The 20,364-nt window shown below is 34.4% G+C and overlaps 2 protein-coding genes and 2 long non-coding RNA genes across 5 annotated transcripts; 2 read left to right on the top strand and 2 right to left on the bottom strand.

The window, feature by feature from the left end:
* Positions 1–4,429: 4,429 nt before the first annotated feature.
* On the bottom strand, positions 4,430–5,290 carry LOC141665267 (zinc finger BED domain-containing protein RICESLEEPER 2-like). The gene has a single exon (XM_074471249.1). The coding sequence runs from the start codon at positions 5,288–5,290 to the stop codon at positions 4,430–4,432; it is 861 nt and encodes a 286-aa protein (XP_074327350.1).
* Positions 5,291–8,857: 3,567 nt separating this feature from the next.
* Positions 8,858–10,201, bottom strand: LOC141668057 (uncharacterized). Its single transcript, XR_012552873.1, has 2 exons — positions 9,360–10,201; positions 8,858–9,177 (listed from the first exon to the last, which is right to left on the bottom strand). It is a non-coding gene; the product is annotated as an uncharacterized LOC141668057 (long non-coding RNA).
* Positions 10,202–10,642: 441 nt separating this feature from the next.
* On the top strand, positions 10,643–12,959 carry LOC141668056 (protein TILLER ANGLE CONTROL 1-like). 2 transcript variants are annotated; one of them, XM_074474743.1, is made up of 5 exons: positions 10,643–10,794; positions 10,933–10,966; positions 11,088–11,773; positions 12,005–12,128; positions 12,315–12,653. In XM_074474743.1, exons 1-4 carry the CDS (start codon positions 10,789–10,791, stop codon positions 12,119–12,121), a joined length of 843 nt encoding a protein of 280 aa, XP_074330844.1. In that variant the 5' UTR covers positions 10,643–10,788; the 3' UTR covers positions 12,122–12,128; positions 12,315–12,653. The 2 variants fall into 2 exon arrangements, with proteins under 2 accessions (XP_074330844.1, XP_074330843.1); XM_074474742.1 differs by lacking the exon at positions 12,315–12,653 and adding an exon at positions 12,802–12,959 and having other exon boundaries at positions 10,647–10,794.
* A 1,507-nt stretch (positions 12,960–14,466) lies between these two features.
* Positions 14,467–19,404, top strand: LOC141663747 (uncharacterized). Its single transcript, XR_012551622.1, has 3 exons — positions 14,467–15,755; positions 18,281–18,831; positions 19,045–19,404. It is a non-coding gene; the product is annotated as an uncharacterized LOC141663747 (long non-coding RNA).
* Positions 19,405–20,364: the final 960 nt, after the last annotated feature.

Genomic DNA, 20,364 nt, shown 5'->3' with positions numbered 1-20,364 from the left:
GTGCACGAACTTCACCACCGACATCAGCTCTGTAGTCCTCCACAATATGCATAAAATCGGAAAGGAACTACACAAAAAAATAATAATGTATGTGTCAAGTGGTGTATAGCATGCAAATAATAAGAAGCAACAAAAAAGAGGGGGTAGGGGGAAAGAAATACGCATACCTGTCCAGCTCGACTTTTACATCGATCAGCAAGGTCCTCGCGGCGTCGACCCTCGTACGCCACCGAATCCTGAGGCAGGTTAAAAATATTAAGTGCCCTCAAGGGCACGGTGGATCCACCTGTCCATCGTTCGGTGGGCTGAATCTCGACCTTCACCGCCTCCTTTTTAGACCGAGGGTCGACTATATTCCCCATAAGAACACTATTTCCCACAACCGTCAAGGTCTTGTTTACACCCTCATCAATAACTTCCTAATCACCAACCAAACCCCCGTCTTCTTCCCGTCGAATGTGCTTACGAGGGTTAGCCTCAACACGAACAGTGTCTGGCACAACCCTTTCATGATCCTCGACCACTTTATTTCCTTGATCGTCGAGCAGTTCTATAGAAACCTAATGATGGGCTCCCGAAGGCCCAGATCTAGCCGCATCAGAAGACTTCCTTGTAGCACGTTACAACAAAAGCATCATAGCATTGTCCATCTCTTCTCGAACCCCGCTGTCTAAAACTTTTTTCAAAGAAGCTCCTGCCACTGAAACACAAAATAAGAAAAAGCGGGTCAAAGATACTATATATATATAGTTTAAAAAAGGGAGAAAAGAACAAATAAACAAGAGCATATAGTAGTAACAACATAAATAAAACAAACAAGATAGACAAGATAAGGGCAACAACAAACAGACATCCCCCTTACAATTGTGCATTTCCAGAAAGACAGAATCCTTCAAGTCTAAGTGTGTATATAATGATCTCGACCCATGAAATTCATCGAGATAAGCGGTATCATGCTTCTCCAAGTTGTTCAGATAGTCGATCGTACCCTGATTAATATTCCCACTAGGTTTCACAAATTCCAAATCAGGACCCCCAACATACAACCATTGGGCGTGATAACTGGAGTTCGATGACCAAACACTAACAATCTTCATCCTCTTATGTCGAGAGTCGAAGTACACTTGCCCACCATGGTAACGCACACCGTAAATAGAGAAAAACAACTTCAGAGTCGGCAGTCGACCCTTATCACAACATAATGCCACGAATCCACTAAGCTGAGCGATAGAGTTCGGCGTCAACTGTCAAAGGCCACACTTGATGGCCTCATACATCGTCAGGAAGAAGGGATGCATCGGCAGTCGAAGGCCAAATTGAAATATAATCATCGTAACCCCATGCATTCCGAACTCTGGAATCATCCAAACTCTCTCATCAGCTGTCGGCACCCGGTACCTATAACCATTAGATATGTCGATATAACTTTTCAACTTTCTCACAGGAGGGTCGGTGGTGATGTAATAACTAATATAATTCAAGATGGGCTTACCCTCAAACTCGACCCTACCCAATTGAAGGCTCTCCTCGACTACCCTATTCCTGAAATCTAGGGTATGAGGACTTAGGGGAGGAGAAGGAAGAGGACTATCGGGCATACCTTTTAAAAAATCATCACCCTCTAGAAAATCAAAAGATCCGCACTGACCTAAATCCGGAATTTCCAGGTTATCCAAATTCAAAATAGATTCTTCATCGCCCTCCTCTAATGGTCTCTTTCCAGGGTCCCGATTAGAAGCACTACGCGAAGACGACGATGAAGAAAAATCGGCCATCTTAAATTCATAAACTACGGATAACACGACAGACACACACAGGTAGGAAGGAAAAAGAAAAAGAAGTGATATTACGTGAGGAGAAAGAAGATGACTTACATGGAGGTTGTGAATGGAGAGTGTGCAACAACGGTTAATCCCGTTTTAGATGGCCTTGGAGGAAGCCGAATAGTCCAGTCCGCCAATCTGCAAAGAAACTCGAAAAAATAAATTTAAAAAACACACGAACGACTATATATATGTCCTAAAAAGCATTCTTTTTTTAGTACACACATTTCACTTCTATTTTAAGTTTGCAGTTGCTTTTGTTTTCTTGCTTATTTTTTCTTATCGTCTTTTCCATTTTATACTCCTATCTGATCACTAACTTCATTTAGGTACCGAAGCAAAATCTCAAGATTCAAAGGGCAAAAGTGTAGAAGTGGAAAAACACAAATCTAAAGATATTGCGCAAACTGGGAGGGGTACAAATGTTGGACCTATAGAGACGGGCACAAGAAGACATAGGAAACTAATAATATAACTCTTATTAATAGGCCCAAGAAGCCCATATTGTAAATAAAAGCCCACTTGAGACTATCTATAAATATAAGGGTTCAACCCTATTAGAAGAGGTTGACTAATTGATTAAAGAAAGGTTCCTTCTAAAAAAATTAGTCTTAGATATTAAACAATATACAATATACAAAGGATTATCACAAGTACAGTCCATGTAGGGGTGAAATCGAGTCGAACACCTTAGAATATAAAACTGGTCAGATTCTACTCGAATTTTCAACTACTCGGTTATATTCGGCTCGGATTCGAAAGAATTTCAAATACTTTGATCATATTCGACTCGAGTTCGATTAATAATATTCGTTTATGATTTGATTTGATTCAAAAAGGTATCGAACTATTCGAACTACTCGCTCGGATCCGATCACTTTTGATCGTTTTGATACTAGCTTGATTCCCAAACAATAAATTACAAAATTTAAAAAGCTTACATAATGTTAAATTATATTTGAATAAATTTCAGTTTTAAATTTACATTTACATGGTTATAAATCCTACACAAAAATTGGTTGATGAAAATTAAAATCAAATGGTAGCATCTCCAGGCTAGAGACTTGTGTTCTTGTAATTCTTTTAACTTGTAGTCTGAAGAATGCAACCATCAGATCTTCCCCGATTTTAAATCCCATAGACTATCACCTGAAAAAGAATAATTACATTAGATTTTTATTTTTAGAAAAAAAGATCAACTAAAAGATAAAACATAATCACTTTTAATGGTGAAGAAGCATACTCACAATGTCCTCTCGCTTTTCCTTAAACTGTGCAACAAGCTATTTAGCCAGAATGTAGTTAACTTGTACCTAAAAAAGTTATAAACCTAATATTACTTTACATGGGACATTGATAAGAATTACAAGAAGGACAATAAAAGTAAGAAGAGTACTTATCTGAGTCAATCAACGAAGCTGTAATCTGTTTTGTTGAAGCTGTGTGACCTTTACTACTTCACTGGTACAGAAAGCTAATATGTTGGGGCCGACAACTTAAACACACATAACTCTAACTCATCTTACTATATTACATACATTGAAAATTCAAATTCTAACAATACAAAAATTAAAGTACAATAACAGAGCTATCCAAAACTACACACATTAACAAAATAAAATACCACCAAAATTATCAGTACCAAAAAATAACATAAAATCCAATCATCATAAATAATGTGCAGGTCTTAAATAAGAACATAAAAACCAGGTCTTAAATAAAGTACCATAAAACCATCAGTATACCAAACCAAATATGAAAGTAGGTCTCAAATAAGAACATAAAAACTAGGGTCTGAAAATTAATATAAATCAAAGTTTGAAATTCAAATTTCCTGACTCCTGCATTCTTCGATTTTAATCCAACAACGAGGAGCTGGAGTAGCCGGATGAATCAGTTAGGTCACCTTCTTCATCATACTGCGATAAACACACCAATATAATATAATGCATTAGTAAGTATATATGTATATGAGTTAGAGATTGCTCAATGTGCAGATATCATACCATTGTACTAGGAGCAGAATTTGAGATTTTGTATTCAGCTCTAAGCCAATCAGAAGTGCAAATCAAGGCCTCAACAATATTAGGTTTCAAAGAACTCCTGTATTGATCCAGTACGCGACCACCTGCACTAAATATAGATTCAGATGCGACAGTAGTGATAGGAACAGAAAGAATGTCTTTAGCCATCTCCGACAACACTCTAAATTTTAGAGTATTACTCTTCCACCATTGCAGAGCATCAAATGACTGCCCTGCAGAGCATATATATCTTCCCTCCTCAAGATACACATCCATATCAGATTTTAAGGGAGATACATGATCAATTCCTTGAGCCCATGAGTTAAATTCTGCAATACTTTTAGTCATGTTCAGACCTCCAGTCAGCTGCACCGCAGAAGCAACGCAACTCGTTGCTGGAAGAGAACCACTATACTGCCCTTTACAATGATTTACAGCATAGTGAGTATACAATTCATGCAAGGTCTTGACAACTAAATCAGCATTTCTTTTTGCTTCTGCATCAATCAAATATATTTTAGGGAAACAGAAATGAATCAAATACATCTTGTATCGCGGATCAAGCACAGATGCAATAACCATTTATAAATTACATTCTGACCAGTACTTGTCAAACTTGACCTTCATTTTCATAGCCATATTTCTCATAAATTCAGAATCATCAACACAAGTTGAGAGTAACAACTCTTTGATTTTCCAAATCTCTGGAAGAAAAATGTTTGAGGTAGGATACTCATAACCTGAAAAAATAGTGGTTGCCTCATGAAAGACTTCTAAAAAATGAATCACTTTCACTGTTTTTTCCCAATCATCTTCAGAAGGCATAGAACGAAATAAAGGATCCATGTCATGATACCTTGGAAACACATCTTTATATAACAAAGCTGAATCGAGCATTGCATATGTTGAATTCCATCTTGTCGGGACATCTAATGTAAGCTTCTTAACAATAGACAATTGGCACTGCCTAGCTATTTCATAAAACCTGTGCAACCTACTCGGAGAACCTTTTAAATACTTCACACTATCTCTGACATTAGAAATTACATCCCCTATCATGCCTAATCCATCCTGTACCATCAAATTAAGTACGTGCGCACAACATCTAACATGAAAAATCTTTCCACCAAAATACAAATTACCTTTCAACGAAAACGAATCTTTCAAATGTCTAACTGCAGAATCATTACTAGATGCATTATCCAAAGTAATAGTTGATATTTTATTTTCAATCCCCCAAGCATTTAGGCATGAAAAAATTGCATCGCTGATCATAAGACCGGTATGAGGAGGTGGAATATGACAAAAGTTAATTACCCTTTTCTGTAGTTTCCAATCAGGATCAACATAATGAGCAGTGATTGTCATGTAGCCTACGGTTTGGTTTGAAGTCCACAAATCAGATGTAAGGCTAATTGTTCTTATACCAGTAAAAAAAGCCATTAATTTCTTTTTTTCAAGTGCATATATTTTTAGACAATCGGCCCTAATTGTAACTCTTGACATAGGTTAAAACCTAGGGTTCAAACTCTTTGAATACATAACAAAGAAAGGGTGCTCAACAATTTTAAACGGGTACTCATGCACAATTATCATTTTTACCAAAATTCCCCTAACTTTTTCTTTGTCATATTTAAAAGAAGTCATACTATTCAACTTGCCCTCTGGATCAACACTAGGAAAAGACAACACCTTCTGATTTGTCCCAGAAATTTTAGCCAATCTTATCATGCAAACATTTAAATGTCTAGCTAGGTGACTAGTTGAACCACTGGGTTGATGTGCCATATTCGTACTGCAATGATTGCACTCAATTTTCACTTCACCATATTCTAGTACAGTTTTGGTAAAATCAAGCCATACCTTTGAGGTTGACCTCTTTTTTATAACTTTTTTTGCAACATCTTGAACAGCAAGAGATGCCGATCCAGTGGATTGATCGATGTCCCTTTTCCGAATTGCTTCATTGGCTATTGGAGCTTCCTGAGTGTGAAAATCAGAATGATTCTGGTTTTGGTTACCAGTACCTACATATAAACATTAAAATACATAAATCAGAAATGCAATCGCCATAAACAAACTAATACGAACTACTAACATTAGAAAAATAAACTATAAAATAAACAATAATTACCATTTTCAATCGGAGATGATACAAAATCACTACTCATGTTAAACATGGATGATTAGGTAAGCTTTTGAAATATCTTAATGGTTGTGTATAACTGAAGAGCAAACTAAAATGTATTGATAAACTAGGATTATAATCTTTATATAGGCATGTAATATTGAATGAAAAAATAAATTAACAACTCGTACCTTTGGATTGATTCGATTGAACAATAGACTGCCTTGATTCTTATATTTGAGCTCATTTTTTAAGCTAATTGATTAATCTGATGGAAAGTATCAGTGGCGGTGATGAGATATGGCATATGGGTGATTTGTATCCCTCTAATTTTGATTAAGATTGAGTCAATTAAAAAGATTGTTGAGATAATTGATATTTGTATATTAATAATCGATTTTTTTAAAATCAAAATCCCTTGATTGACTATCTATTAACAGCTAGGTGAATAAATGAATATTATCTATTATATATTATATACATACATATATTCGAATCCGGTCGAACGAACCTGAACCGGGTATCCGAATTTAGACCGGGTCTTCGAATAAAAATCCGAACAAATAGTGATATGGTAATATTCGACTCGAAATGTATTCGAATAGTCAAACATGACTCGAACTCGTTCGAATTTTATACAAATACGGGTAAGATTCGGTTTTTGACGAGTCGGATCCGGTTCGAATCCAGATTACTCGGATTCGTTTTCAGCCCTAAGTCCATGAATGCAGCTTTAGTGAAACAAACGTAAGCAGAGACAAAATGCAGATCAATGGATACCAAAATTGATAAAAGACGGCAGTTTTCTGGACATTTGATAACAAAATGATATTTCTACTATTTTGTATTGCCTTGTTATGGATGATAAAGTTCTTACACCGTGGGTTTTGTTTTGTACTAAACTAGTTATAGTTTTATTGATAAAGGGCAAATCCCAAACTTTATGCAAAACATAAAGTAAAAGGATAGACAAAGCTATCAAGTTCAATGGTCATAGAGCTAGAGCTTAATTACAACTGAATAAGTTTGCTTTGGAATAACCGAATAAGTTTGCATAAAATAAATTAGATCAGATTATATGAATCTATGAAGTGACCACCATTCCTTCATATGTACACCGTGCACATTCTTCTACTTTGGAACGTCCCTTCCTCCTGTGCTTACTCTTGCTCCAGGCTTCTGTTGAGCGTCACCTGCATCAGTGGACTGCATAAAAGCGACCTTCCCTGCAATGCCTTGATTATCTGCACTCTACACATAGAGAGACAAGGTATCCAATCTCTTGATTATCGACATAGTACAGATGTGCTATTTGGCTTAGTCTTCCACTGCCATGCCATTTCCAAGGCCAACACAACCTTTTTTAGCACTGGTCAATACAAAGGCGGTCTCCAATTTTTGTTGATGCCGGTGTGACCGTGGACCATTTGCTTTTTCTAAAACCAGGAGCACAAAATATTGATTTAATGCTCTTATAAGGATAAACACTTCAATGCTGGTTTTATTCCTTTTGCATCCCGAGTCCGTATCTGATCATGGAGGAGTCAAACACCTGGTTATGAACAGGAAAGCTAATCCTAGTCCCTCGTCTTTTTGCAGGGGAAGTTAAACTATGACTTCCATTTACCAGTAACATGTTAAGCACCATATTACTTGCGTGTATAATTAGAATACTAATATAAGATCCTGGTATGGGGACTTCCTCTAACACCTTAAGGACCTAGTCACTCTAAAACCTTAAGGTGTTAGAGATATGCCTTTACCAGGATCTTATATTAATATTCTAACAATAGTAACTTATAATTGATCCTTTGCAAGCTCTTTATGTACTCAAATTATGCTCATTCTTTAATTCATGTGATGGTTTGCTTTTGTAGGTGACTTAGTTGCCTCGTGCTTTTGTAGAAGAGCAATAACAGTGTTCTTCGCCTGTGCCTATGCAAAAAGGGTACTAAACAGTTAGAGTTCTTCACTTTCAATAAGTGCAATAAATGTTTCACCCTTATATGGTAGATCCCCACAGGACATGATTCCTTCTTTTTCTGATTAGCTTTCAGTGATTTACAGATTGAGTTCTTTTCATTGCATCTGTTGTTTATAATATATTATGACATCAAATTCATAAGGAAGAGGCCTTGTCATGCACATGCGGCTGTTATCAGTATGGTGAATGAGAAAAGTGAAAAAATAGTTGGCACTGTTGTGAAAAAATGTTTGCACCGGTAGTAGTCTATGTTATAGAAGTTTAAGACTCGTGGTTTCTGTCTTTCTTTCCGAGTACATTGGACCATTTACTCTTGAACATGAGTTTTTTTTTTACTGAAATGCAAGGCTTTGTTAGAATTATTGTGTTCTAAACAGTAATGTCACTAACACTGAATTCGCAAAAAATTAAAAAATTGTTAAAAACATTGTTCTAATACATACTCAACTGTTTTTCCTGTTCTTCCAGGATTTTTTGCTCGAAATTTCTTAGTTAACAAAACAAAAAACTTATTCTCACTTGTAACCTAAAAGGTCTCGTGTTATCATGAGAATTGCTGGTTTGTAATGATTGTTTTTTACCCAATTAAGTAAATCGGCTTACTTTTAGATTACTCTACTGATGACCTAGGTTCTGTCCAAATTGTATCCAGATAGTTTAGCACCAAATAGAATACTATACTTAAATGAACCATTTCAATGCATCACTCATTTCAGCTTCCATGGAGTTACTGGCACGACAGAGCCAGGATTCTGCTAAAACTATTTGTCGGAGTTGCTACGGATATCAAAGGTGACAGTGCACATGACATGGTTAGACCTGTGGCGGGATCAAAAATATCTAAACTGGCAGATGTTTTAGGAGGATGCACAACAAGATGGAATTCCGGTGGATCGGAGTGCAACTTATTTATGTTGATTCTCAATTTAAGTTTAAAAAAGCAAGTCACGACTAGAAGAGAGAATATTTTTTCAACAATGTTTTTGTTTAACTAAAAAAGACTACGCTTTAGGCAATACAGCTCAAAATTCCATCAACTGCAGATAATTGGATCCTTGAAGTGACCTATGAAGGACCAAAGTGTCTGTAACTTTTGTATGGCTGAGCCCAGCTGAGAGTTGATGTTAATCGTCTGATAGTTACAATAATCACAAGAACAGTTGAACATCTATAGTACAGCGTGTCATGGATCGATTGCTCTGTGAGTTGCATATATTGCTGCAAAGCAAGCAAGCAATTCATTAGCATGTTTTATAAATAACTAAATATGAAGAGTACACTCACACAAGTGGTGTATGTGGGTTATTGTGATCGTGGAGTGGTGCCTTACACCAATTGTGCAATCTTAAAGTTCGCAAGTGGTGTGTGTGGGTTATTGTGGTGGTGCAGTGGTGCCTTACACCAACTGTGCAGTCATAAAACTCGAGATATCTATAACAAACATGAATGGTGTATTCCTAATTCCAGGTTAGTTGCAGTAAGTAGCTCCGCCACTGTGTGCGCATGTGTACACATGCCCACTTTTCCTCCAATATCCAGTATTATCAGAAGCTTTTCTATGAGAATAATATGTTGGACAGCATCAGCATTTGTGCTCTAATATTTGTAAATCTTGTCGCGATCCTCTAAGTTGCTTAATGTTTGTAACAACGACACAAAGTTTGTTAGGATAAACTGTCTGCAGCTAATTAATTACTTTAAGCTAAAGATTTCCAACCACAGAAGAAGATAAAAGATGCTACCAACTTTAATACAACAGCCATAGACAGAATACTTTGTAGTGGGGCAAAATGTTAAGTTGTGGTCAAGAGGGGCCAGAGATGGCAAAGGCCTACCTGATGATAACATAATACTACACCTTGCAAACATCCAGAGTTTTTTGATCAAAGTATAAACACTTACAGAACAGAATCCAATGCAAATATGTGTAGGAACATAAACTTAATGATTCATGTGTAAAGTATCAAATGTCATGTGCGCATGTCCTTGCATGATCCATAGTGCGAATAAGACCCATTGAGAGAGGGCCTAAAGCTCCGGCTTCTAAAAATTTAATTGAGCGAGGGGTCATTTTAATGGCGACTTGATGAAGTTTGTTCCTTTTAATGACCTCCTGATTGCTGATTACAGCTATTTTTTCATACTTCATAGACGCTCGCACTTGTTTTTCTGCTTGTTAGACTAATCCTCCTTGCTCCAACACAGTACTTTACTCTGTAATACGTAAAAATCTGAAATAGAAACTGACTAAGCATGGAGAGATGAGATCAGAGTTAGCCCGTACTTAGCTTATAAAGAGAACTCTAAAACGCGACATCATAACAAGCCAATTTGATGTCAGTCTGCCCTCATACTACAGATAAAATAGTTTTATCTATGTATATGCTTTTGACATAATGATTTGGAGCACTTTCTTAATTCTAATGATTACTGACTCCAAATCACTTCAGAGTTTGTTGTTATACTCTGTTCCATATATTCTCCCATAAAACCGACTAATTCTTTCCTTGGGATTTTCTTTGCACACTTAAACAATTGAATAAACCACTAAACCATCGGATTCAAATACTTAAAAGCTTAAGTGTGCTCAACTCTAAACAAAGTACTTTGGTTAAGTAAGCAATAATCCAGTCATTGCCAATTTTATCTAATGCACAGACAATAATGTGTCCAGTCTGGAAATCTGAGGGACCTATATCGATTGTGGTTCTACTACTATATAAGTCTCAAAATAAGTGTCCATGATTCATATTTTGCTCTATACTCTCAGTATAATTAACATAAAAGTCCTCCATTCATTACTTCCCTGACCACTTTGGCGAGAAATAAATGAAGGCATGTACCTTAACTTGCCTTGATACTTCTGTTATCTTTCTGCATAGTTTCATTTATTTATTTGACAGTTTGTTTCTTAATTATCCCTGTGTGCCTAATGATTAACTTGATAATTTGTTGTTGTTGATTGATTAGCAGATCTTCAATTGGGTACACTGCAAATTTCATAAAGGTACGACATGTATATTATATAAAGAGTTAGTAGCTGAGTCTTAAAGAGTAGTGAAAGAGCCGCAAAGGTGATGTATATTATTGTTTGCGCATGTTTAGTGTATTTTATCAAATGATTGCAGATGGCTGGAGTAATGGACAAGTAAAGAAGAAGGCAGAAAGTGATGCAGTAGATGATCAACACGTCCCTCTCGCGGATGCGATTGCTAGTTGGAGACATGGAATTCTCACTATTGGTACCTTAGGTTTTGATCCCCTCAAACATTTTAATCAACTTAATGAAATTCAGTTAGTCTCTAATGAGCAGGATGAAAACGAAGACAATACCGATGAATATGAACAGGATACTTCTGGCGAAAAATGCATTGAGGAAGAAAATGGAGATCAGGAACCTTTAATTCAACATGCAGCTAAACCTGAATTTAATAGTTGTAGGAGACATGACAATAACGGGTTGCCACATTTTAACTTTCATGATCAGGAACCTAATATTGTGTATACTAGTGTTGATTATGTTGATGCTGATAAGTCAAACAATTACAACTTTGGAACTGATAAGAAGAGGGAAATGGAAGGAGAGAGAGTGACACTAGCGGATTTGTTTTTAGCTGATTGTGAGGAGTTCATTGGTGTAAAGCCTCATATGCATGATGATAACACTACAGTTGTCATGATCCAGACAGAAGATAACAATTATCATATGATCAAGAAAGCTGAGGAGGCTATCATATCACCCGCTGCCAAGATGCCAGTTCCTAAAACCAAAGAGGACTGGCACTCTCCGCGCCCAATTAAGAAAATTAACCGTGTGAGTAAAAAAAACTATCTATGTGAATTAAATAGCTCCAAGAATCCTAATCACCACTGTATAGTTTTCAGAACTGTTTCAGATATATAAATAGTAGGTCATGAAACAGAAACTAAGAACACAACCAAAGGCCATGCCTAGGATATCTACATATATACAGATGTGATGATCATCATGTTTTATTTACTGAATTAATTAATGCCAAGTAATAATATACATTTTCATATATAGCTGATGACCAAGATGCTGAAGAGGAAGATCCATCCAGAAGGAAAAAGTGAAAAGAAGGGAAATCAGATGAAACATAGCTGTGAAAGTGGAGCCAGTGAACGGGTTTTACTTCTTTAAACTCAAGGTGTAAATACACACTATATGCTTCTTCAATTGAATGTTTAGTTACTACGTACTCCTATTCATATCGTGCACATATTGATCACAATTACATTAGCTGGACAGTTCAACTCTTTAATACATATAACTCATTTGTATGATCTTACTGTGAATGTTTCCCATGCCAAGTTTGTGTTTCGTATATCTGCAGGTATGTGCGTGCGTTTGTGCTGTGTGCCAGTGTGTGAATGTCAATATTGGTCTAGCTAGTCATAACAAGCATGCCAAAAGTTGAACATGTGGTAGTTTAATAAAGGAAGCACTAAAAAGTAAGTGGAAAGAACAAAGTAAAAGCCAGAGAAATGTTTGTAAAAATCATGTGTGGATATATGGTTTTAAGTGCCTGGCTTCTTCACAGAGATGTGGGAGAAGCACTAATTATTCTGCCATCATTCTCCATGACAATGTGATGTCAAGGATAGTGTCCATATGTTTGCAAAAGGCAAATAGAATGGTTTTAACAACAAAATACTGTCATTTTAATTCTTTAGCGAAGTTCTGTTAAATATCTGTCATTAAGTGGTAATGATGCATAATTAAGCGATTAATAATTTATAGTCTCCTGGTGATAACTGAGTTGCAGAATTTGTTTGCCGAAGTGATACTAATATTGCCTTGTCTCGTACTTTCTTTTTCAGATTTAATGCCTTCACCTGATCAGCGGCTAGCACTAGTCATCAGCCTTTCATCTTTCATTAGATTCCTCATGTATTGTACTTTCAATAGTATTATTATATGGTCGTGTGTACTAATGGCCGAGTTATGTCAATGAATGTTAATGGATGCTTATATGTTACAGTCATCTAAATGTAGAAAATCAGGTTGCAGATCGAATAACATTCGTATAATCATCCTTATTGTTATGATGAGAATGTTGCCACTAGTAATTAGAGTTAACACGTAGTTATTGTAAGTCGGATAAAAATTAAGATGATTCCCCCGTCGCACCAAGAGAGGCAGGGGAATTAAAATTACACAACACTCAGTTAACTCAAAGTTGTATAACCAAAAATGAGAACCATTTAGTGATGTTTACACCATGTAAGCCAAATACTATGAACTGATCTTGCAGGCATCTTTACAAATGTTTCTGAATTATAAGATGGATTTGAATACTTATGAGCACGCATTAAATACCAATTTTCATAAATTTAGAGTATTTTTATTTGGTGTTCATCAATATTTATAATTAAAATATCAATCAGAATTTGACATGTAACTTCTTATCATGTGCCCATAGACACGTCACTGATTTTTTACAAAAACCTGCAAAGCTGTCAATCTTGTTTATAAAAATTCTTGTCTATAAATATCTCAGGAACCCTCTACATCAAGTACTATAATCAGACTAATGTTCGTGTAGTATACTTTCATGTCGTATAACTTTTCGGGTTGTATACTCAAATATAAGGTCGGCGAAAATTTTAAGTAAATAATTATTTTTATCGTGATTAAAAAGTAAGTCTGTAGATTAAATTAGTTGTAATGCAAATTCTAAAAGCCCGTATCGATTAATTGATAGCGTCTTTATATATTAAATGCCGCAGAAAAATATATCGATAAAATAATGATAGTTTTTATCTTCTTTTTTTATCAAGATGGTTATTATCTTTTAAATACATTTACTTTTAATGTGTATACCTTTGAAAATCTAAAATGAGAGTATTATTAAGTAGTACACAATATTCAGACATTATTTAAATTTTAACCAATTATACTAATATTATTTTGAGACGAAAATATTATTTCTGTAAGTTGGTTCACTGCTACACAATGGTTTATTGAAAATAATATAATGATTTATTGAAAATATTGTAAAGTTGTTCGATCAATGCCTATACTATTTCGAAAATTATTATTTAAATATTTGGGCCTGAACTAATATCACAATTATTTCATTTAAATATTTATACGTTAATATGGCGTTAGATGTATTCCCCGGTGTTAATCATATGTTTTCATCAATTTTTTTTTTATTATTATTGAAATACTTTCGAATAAATATTATTTGGTTTAATTATTATTATTTAATTTGATAAATATTGTATTTATTCTATTCGAATTATTATTATTATTAGGGATTTTTGTATAAATATCTAAGTTGTAGAATATATTTGCAAAAATACGGATCAACCACATATGCAACTTGCGTCTGTATTTTTACAAATATTTTTAAAAAAGTGATATCTTTGATAAATTTTCTTTATTATTATTATTAATGTTATATTTAAAATAAAAAATAATAATAATAAAAAAGAGCATTATCAAAAGCGATTATTCTAATTCCGTTTCCACAAATGTCTGGTCTATGAACCATCTGTCTACATATTTGAGTTATATAATCAGGGGTTAGGGATTGCGTGAATGATATTATAACGATGGAAGAAGAGATGAAACAATTTGTATCACTGTGTTTGTCATCGAAAACAACATCCGCAGAAGTTGTAATTTCAAACTATGATCTGTTGTCTGAAATCTTATCTTATGTTCCGGTAAGAAGATTAATTTGCTTTAAATCAGTTTCAAAACAATGGCTTTCTCTTATTTCAAGTGCCAGATTTGCTATGCTTCATTACCGCCAATGTCGATGTACTAGTCGTACCTCAGCTGTGTTTTTAGAATCCGAGGTTTTACTTAATAAGATGGATAAACACATGGTGTTGATAAATTTAAATGGTGAAAGTGATCAATCCCACAAGAATCCTTTTAGATACACCTCCTTTTCGCATGACACTTTTGATCCTAACAAAGTGCTTATGTTGCAGTCTTGCCATGGCTTACTGTTGTGTCGTACGGGGATTGTTGTTACCCATGTACCTCGTCCTCTGTTTCATTATTATGTTTATAATCCTACTACCAATCAACTAGCTACTATTCCTATAAATTGGAGTAACCGTGTAACCATTCATGCTTCAGTTTTAGTTTTTGATCCTTCAAAGTCCCCTCACTATACAAATTGTTTTTTGTATTCATTCACCACATATGTGTCGACACAGCAGGCGCTTCGTGATTTATCACTCCCAAACTAAGACTTGGAAGACTTCAAAGGCTCCATTTACTGGTTAACCACTTCAAAAGTTGAGAAGCTAGTCTTGTCTTACAATGTGGATGAGGACACTTTAGCAACATTGCCAAGACCTCCGGAAAAGGTCTCCAGCATTATTAGAAGGAGTTTTTATTTTGGGGAGTCTGCTGGTCATTTGCATATTGTCGAGGTTTTTGCTTGTGCTGCCTCTTCATTGGATGTGTACCAACTTAACCCTGATCACTCAGGATGGTTTCTCAAGTTCAAGCTTGATCTTTATCAACTTTCAAAAGACCTTCCACAGATGAGACACAATATGCATACATATGTTGATGAATACGCGTTCTCCGTTCTCTCTCTGGTCAGAAGTAGAGAAGACTTTGACGAGGATTCTGTCTTGGTACTGGAAGTTCCGGGAAAGGTCATAGTCTACAATCTTGTTGATCAAAGTTGGAAAGAGGTACACAACTTCCGCCGAGCTGATAATGGTCGGCATTGGATATGGGAAATTAATAGTGCCATTGACTACAATGAATCTCTGGCCTGTGTAAACACTGCCTCTTTCTGGTAAAAGAAATCTTAACTTTTTTATTACTTTTATGTTTAAAGTTCAGTTTGGTGGCATTATTGATGTGTTTTTGCATAACAGACATAGTTTATTTGTTTTTAATTAATTAGTAACAACTGTGTGTATGGACTTGACATAAGTTTATTGTTAAAAAAAAAATTTGCTATACCTGCACCTTAAGAATGCATGATTTGAAATTCTGGTTGGGGAAACAAGTTTTCCTAATTACCAAGATCAGCTAAGATACGACTAAACCAAGGACAAGTAGGAATACATATAAGGTTAACTATGATGGGTGTGCTTGTAGGTGCTGGACCTATGAACATATTATAACTTACAAGCTTACCTACAATTTGTTCTTATCTATTTATAATTTTTTAGTCTTCTTTGATGTACTCTTTGCTCCTGATGGATACTTGTATGTTTACTGTTTAGTCTATGGAGGGCTGTGGAGTTTAAATGTCCCAAGCAGATTATTTACAATGCTCTTCAATTTCTTTTTTCATGATTGCTGAAATATATTTCTTGATATAAGCGTCTGATGTAGGACAATGGTGAGATCTCGGCTGAATATTGGCACAGCAAATATCACAGATCCATTTTAATATATTTTTCTAATCATATTTAGCCTGACTAATTATGTTGCTTACAATTGTTTAAAGTCTGATACCTAATAGAACTAGGTATTTTTTCTACCATAATAAATAGAAGGTAAACATTTTGCTTTTATGTGCAATAAATTTGTAAGTACCCACTCCTTTCCATCAATTTAAATACTCACACCTTTATTTTCCTCCACGAAGACATATGTTTGGTCCTCTGCCAATGGGGAACGCAGGAACTTTCCTGGATTTTTAAAGTCTTCCATAACAGGTCAATAGTATCCCAGCTCTAGTATTTTTTTTGTCTGTTTGTTCAGTATCTCCCATATACAATAGTAACAATGTTAGGGATTTTAAGATCAACAAATTTTTTTGCTTTAACTGAAAATGGTTCTCTCGTGTATTGTATTTTGATTATTTGTGTTTCAACCATTTTTGTATTGCCCATATTTATGTATTGCTATATTCGATGCATCCAGTAAAAGTGTACAGAGGTCTTCGATATTCCGTCTATATTCTTTCTAGATCTTGAAAACTAGGATATATGTTTCTAGCTAATTGCTGCTCTTTGATTGCCGCTTGAAAAACCAACAATTTGTTGGTCACACTTTGATTTTCTGAAGAGGTGATGGCCTATTTAACCCTTTTTAAAACGAAGTTGCTCAAAATACCCCATAAAATAAGGCCCGATATGCCCGCTAAATAGACTTAATCGTGCTCCGTGTTAACATATTACGTTATCCCACTCTCCCCGTCACCAGGATACGTGACACCTTCTTCCGAATCAGATTGATACAATACACAGTATTCCATATTAGTAGCTAATAAACAGCACCGCAGCAGGGTGTTGAACATTAAGTGGCGGGTAAAAACAAATACAAGTAAGAATTCATCGTGGTGTCTTCTTTCCTTGGTGTTTTCCACTTTCCTTCTTTCCTGCACTTCTGTTGCCACCCACCACTGTCCATCATTGTTAGTTCCCCCATATATCCAATATCATCGTACATCCCAACAAAATCCACCCACATACTGTTATATACATAGAATTTTGTACCTTCATAGAAATTTCTAAATGAGCTCATCTTGTTCGACTTTTTGTATACCTACAATCTAATTTTCCTATTTGAGATACGGAACGGGGGTAGAAAGGGCCACACATCTTAAATAGGGCCACATGATCTCATAATCGGGTATTTGGGGCATTTTCTCTTTCTGAAGTCATGTCTCCATAATTTTTTTGGGACACATAACTCCTGTAATATTTTTTTTATTAAATTTAAAAGTTTCTTTCGTGTTTTAGTATTAGGGTTAGAGCAAGTCCAACAGCTTTCTTAAACATGCTCTTAAGTCCAAATATAAGGAATGTGACATAAATTTGCACTCCAACAGTGCCCTAGTGGTTCCTTATATCACTAAGACACTTCTCTCATACCTTATCTTTAAGGAACCACAACTCATCCCTTATATCATTTTTATCAATAAAAAATTGATTTCTCTCTCTCTTTTTTAGTTCTTTTCTCTCTCTTCCTTTCACATCTCATTCAAATTTATTATTATTATAATAATAAGGAACGAAGATAAAGAACATTGTTAGAGTTGAAATTCAAAATCATGTCTTAAATTACTAAGAGTTAATATTTTATAATATTTATAAGGAACTTGTTAGAACACTGTTAGACTTGCTCTTATATATGTATTGGTTTTCTAAATTCAGGGTTTGAATTTGGCATTATATACATTTTACCCTTCCCAACCCCGCTCTAAGCGGGTTGTACTGGCTATGTTTGGTTTATACATGTATGAATCAATTTAAAGTTTTTTATTCAAGTAAATTCAATAAGTTATTTAAAGTTTTTTTTTATTTATGTATCTCAATATCTAGATCTCAAATCTTGCACTCAATTTTATTTGTTTTTTGCTAGATTGGTTTCTTCTGAGGACGGAACAAAGAGAGCATTTTGAAATCACCGGATGATCCTTTTGGAAAGGTTGTTGTAATTGGAAGCGGAAAGGGTTTAAGCGAGTTTCAGGGGAGGGAATTGTAAGGGAGCAAATACCAAGGGCACGGATGAGTAGATAGCTGAGAGCCTATTTGTTTTTTCCTTTCTGTATTTTCTTCATGGTTACAGAATTTCAATTTAGTCTTAAGCTGCACTGATTATTAGATTTATCTATGGCTTTGGAAATTATAGATGTTTTCTCTTTTTGACCTTGTGATTAGAACTGTAGTCAAACCATAATATTATGAAGTTTGCATTAAATCAGAATATTGTGAAGTTTGTATTTTGTCTTAGATCTATGCATAAAAGGTGTTTGATTAAAGTTTTCCATAATTACCTTAATTTGATTTTTATGAGAATTGGTGAGAGCTGAGACAGGAAATATATGTATTTGTGTTGGGGATTTGTTTTGTAGGTGCAACTGTGATGAGTGTGAAGATTAATGGACTTCACGGCCTCGTGTTTTTCATTTGGTAAGTAAAGTTTAGATATATTTGGATAAATAGAGATTGGGTGTTTTTTGGATATGGGATAAATTTTAGATTTGGAGTTTTTTCTGTATATTTTAATATTAGTGATATTTATATGTTAAAATATGCCGTATCTCCTGAAATGCTATATCTCCTACACCCTGATCCCTATATTATCATACCTTTTAAAATCTGCATCTGATATTATTCCACCAGTTTGAGGAGTGCATTAAAGATCGTGAAAAAGCTGTTGAAAGAGGAAGAGAACTCAGATCATATTTCAAGATGGTTGCAAAGGGTTTGACAAGGAAAGGAACTGTTTTGGTGAAAATGGCTAAATGCTCCAAGGACTGTAAACCTGCTATTGAGATATTTCAGACAGCTTTGGTAGAGCATCCTAACCGGGATACACTAAAGAAGCTCAATTTTTGTGTCGTGTACCGAAATGTAACGCCCGCGAAAATTGTAAGTAATTATTTTTATTGCGATTAAGAAGTGAGTCTGTAGATTAAATTAGTTGTAATGCAAATTCTAAAAGCGCGTGTCGATTAGTTGATAGCATCTTTATATATTAAGTGCCACAGTAAAATATATCGATAAAATAATGATAGTTATTATTTTTTAAATACATTTACTTTCAATGTATATACCTTTGAAAATCTAAAGTAAGAGTATTATTAAGTAGTACACAATATTCGGACATTATTTATATTTTACCCAATTACACTAATATTATCTTGAAACGAAATATTATTTTTGTAAGTTGGTTCACTGCTATACAATGGTTTATTTAAAATATTGTAAAGTTGTTCTATCAATGCTTCAACTATTTCGGAAATTATTATTTATATATTTGTGCCTTGACTAATATCGCAATTATTTCATTTCAATATTTATATGTTAGTTTGGCGTTAGATGTATTTACCGTTGTTAATCATATGTTTTCATCGAAATAATATTTTATTATTATTATTGAAAAAATTTCGAATAAATATTATATGGTTTTAATTATTATTATTTTATTAGAATAAATATTGTAAATTATTATATCCGAATTATTATTATTATTAATGTTATATTTAAAATAAAAAATAATAATAATCAAAAAGAGCATTATCAAGAGTCATTATTTGTTTTGAAATTTTTATTGAATTGATTAGAAAGGGAGTGGCTAATAAATATTAAGTTACTCATGATGCTACATTTATTAAATAAGTATATATTTATTATTTTATTAAGTAAGCTAGATAAATCTAGAGAAAGCTAGAAGCTTCTAATTATTTTTATTTTTATTAATTAACTATAGTTAGAAGACTAGTTAGCTTGTTTTACCTCTATATAATTCCTAAATTCATCCCCAATTTATTCCCCTAAGTTTCATAAACACAAAAAAAATCTTATAAGACTATTTTTTTTTTGACAAATGCAGAAAGTTCTCATAAATTGAATATAGTACAGTCGGGACAAACCCCCAACTATCGATACAACCAGGTGATGAAACAAAAAACATACTAAAAATAATTAGATGATTTGTTT

This window comes from Apium graveolens, chromosome 6, assembly GCF_009905375.1.
Source record: "Apium graveolens cultivar Ventura chromosome 6, ASM990537v1, whole genome shotgun sequence".
NCBI lineage: Eukaryota > Viridiplantae > Streptophyta > Magnoliopsida > Apiales > Apiaceae > Apium > Apium graveolens.
The sequence above is the reverse complement of the archived record's forward strand: the minus strand, read 5'-3'. Positions and strand labels throughout refer to the sequence as shown.

What these genes read in the sequence shown, in the direction of transcription:
- LOC141665267 (XM_074471249.1), bottom strand. Translation starts at nt 5,290, where the DNA reads ATGGCTTTTTTTACTGGTATAAGAACAATTAGCCTTACATCTGATTTG.
- LOC141668056 (XM_074474742.1), top strand. An exon ending in ACACTGCAAATTTCATAAAG is followed by an intron (nt 10,967 to 11,087) that starts GTACGACATGTA and finishes AAATGATTGCAG; the next exon opens with ATGGCTGGAGTAATGGACAA. An exon ending in CAATTAAGAAAATTAACCGT is followed by an intron (nt 11,774 to 12,004) that starts GTGAGTAAAAAA and finishes TTTCATATATAG; the next exon opens with CTGATGACCAAGATGCTGAA.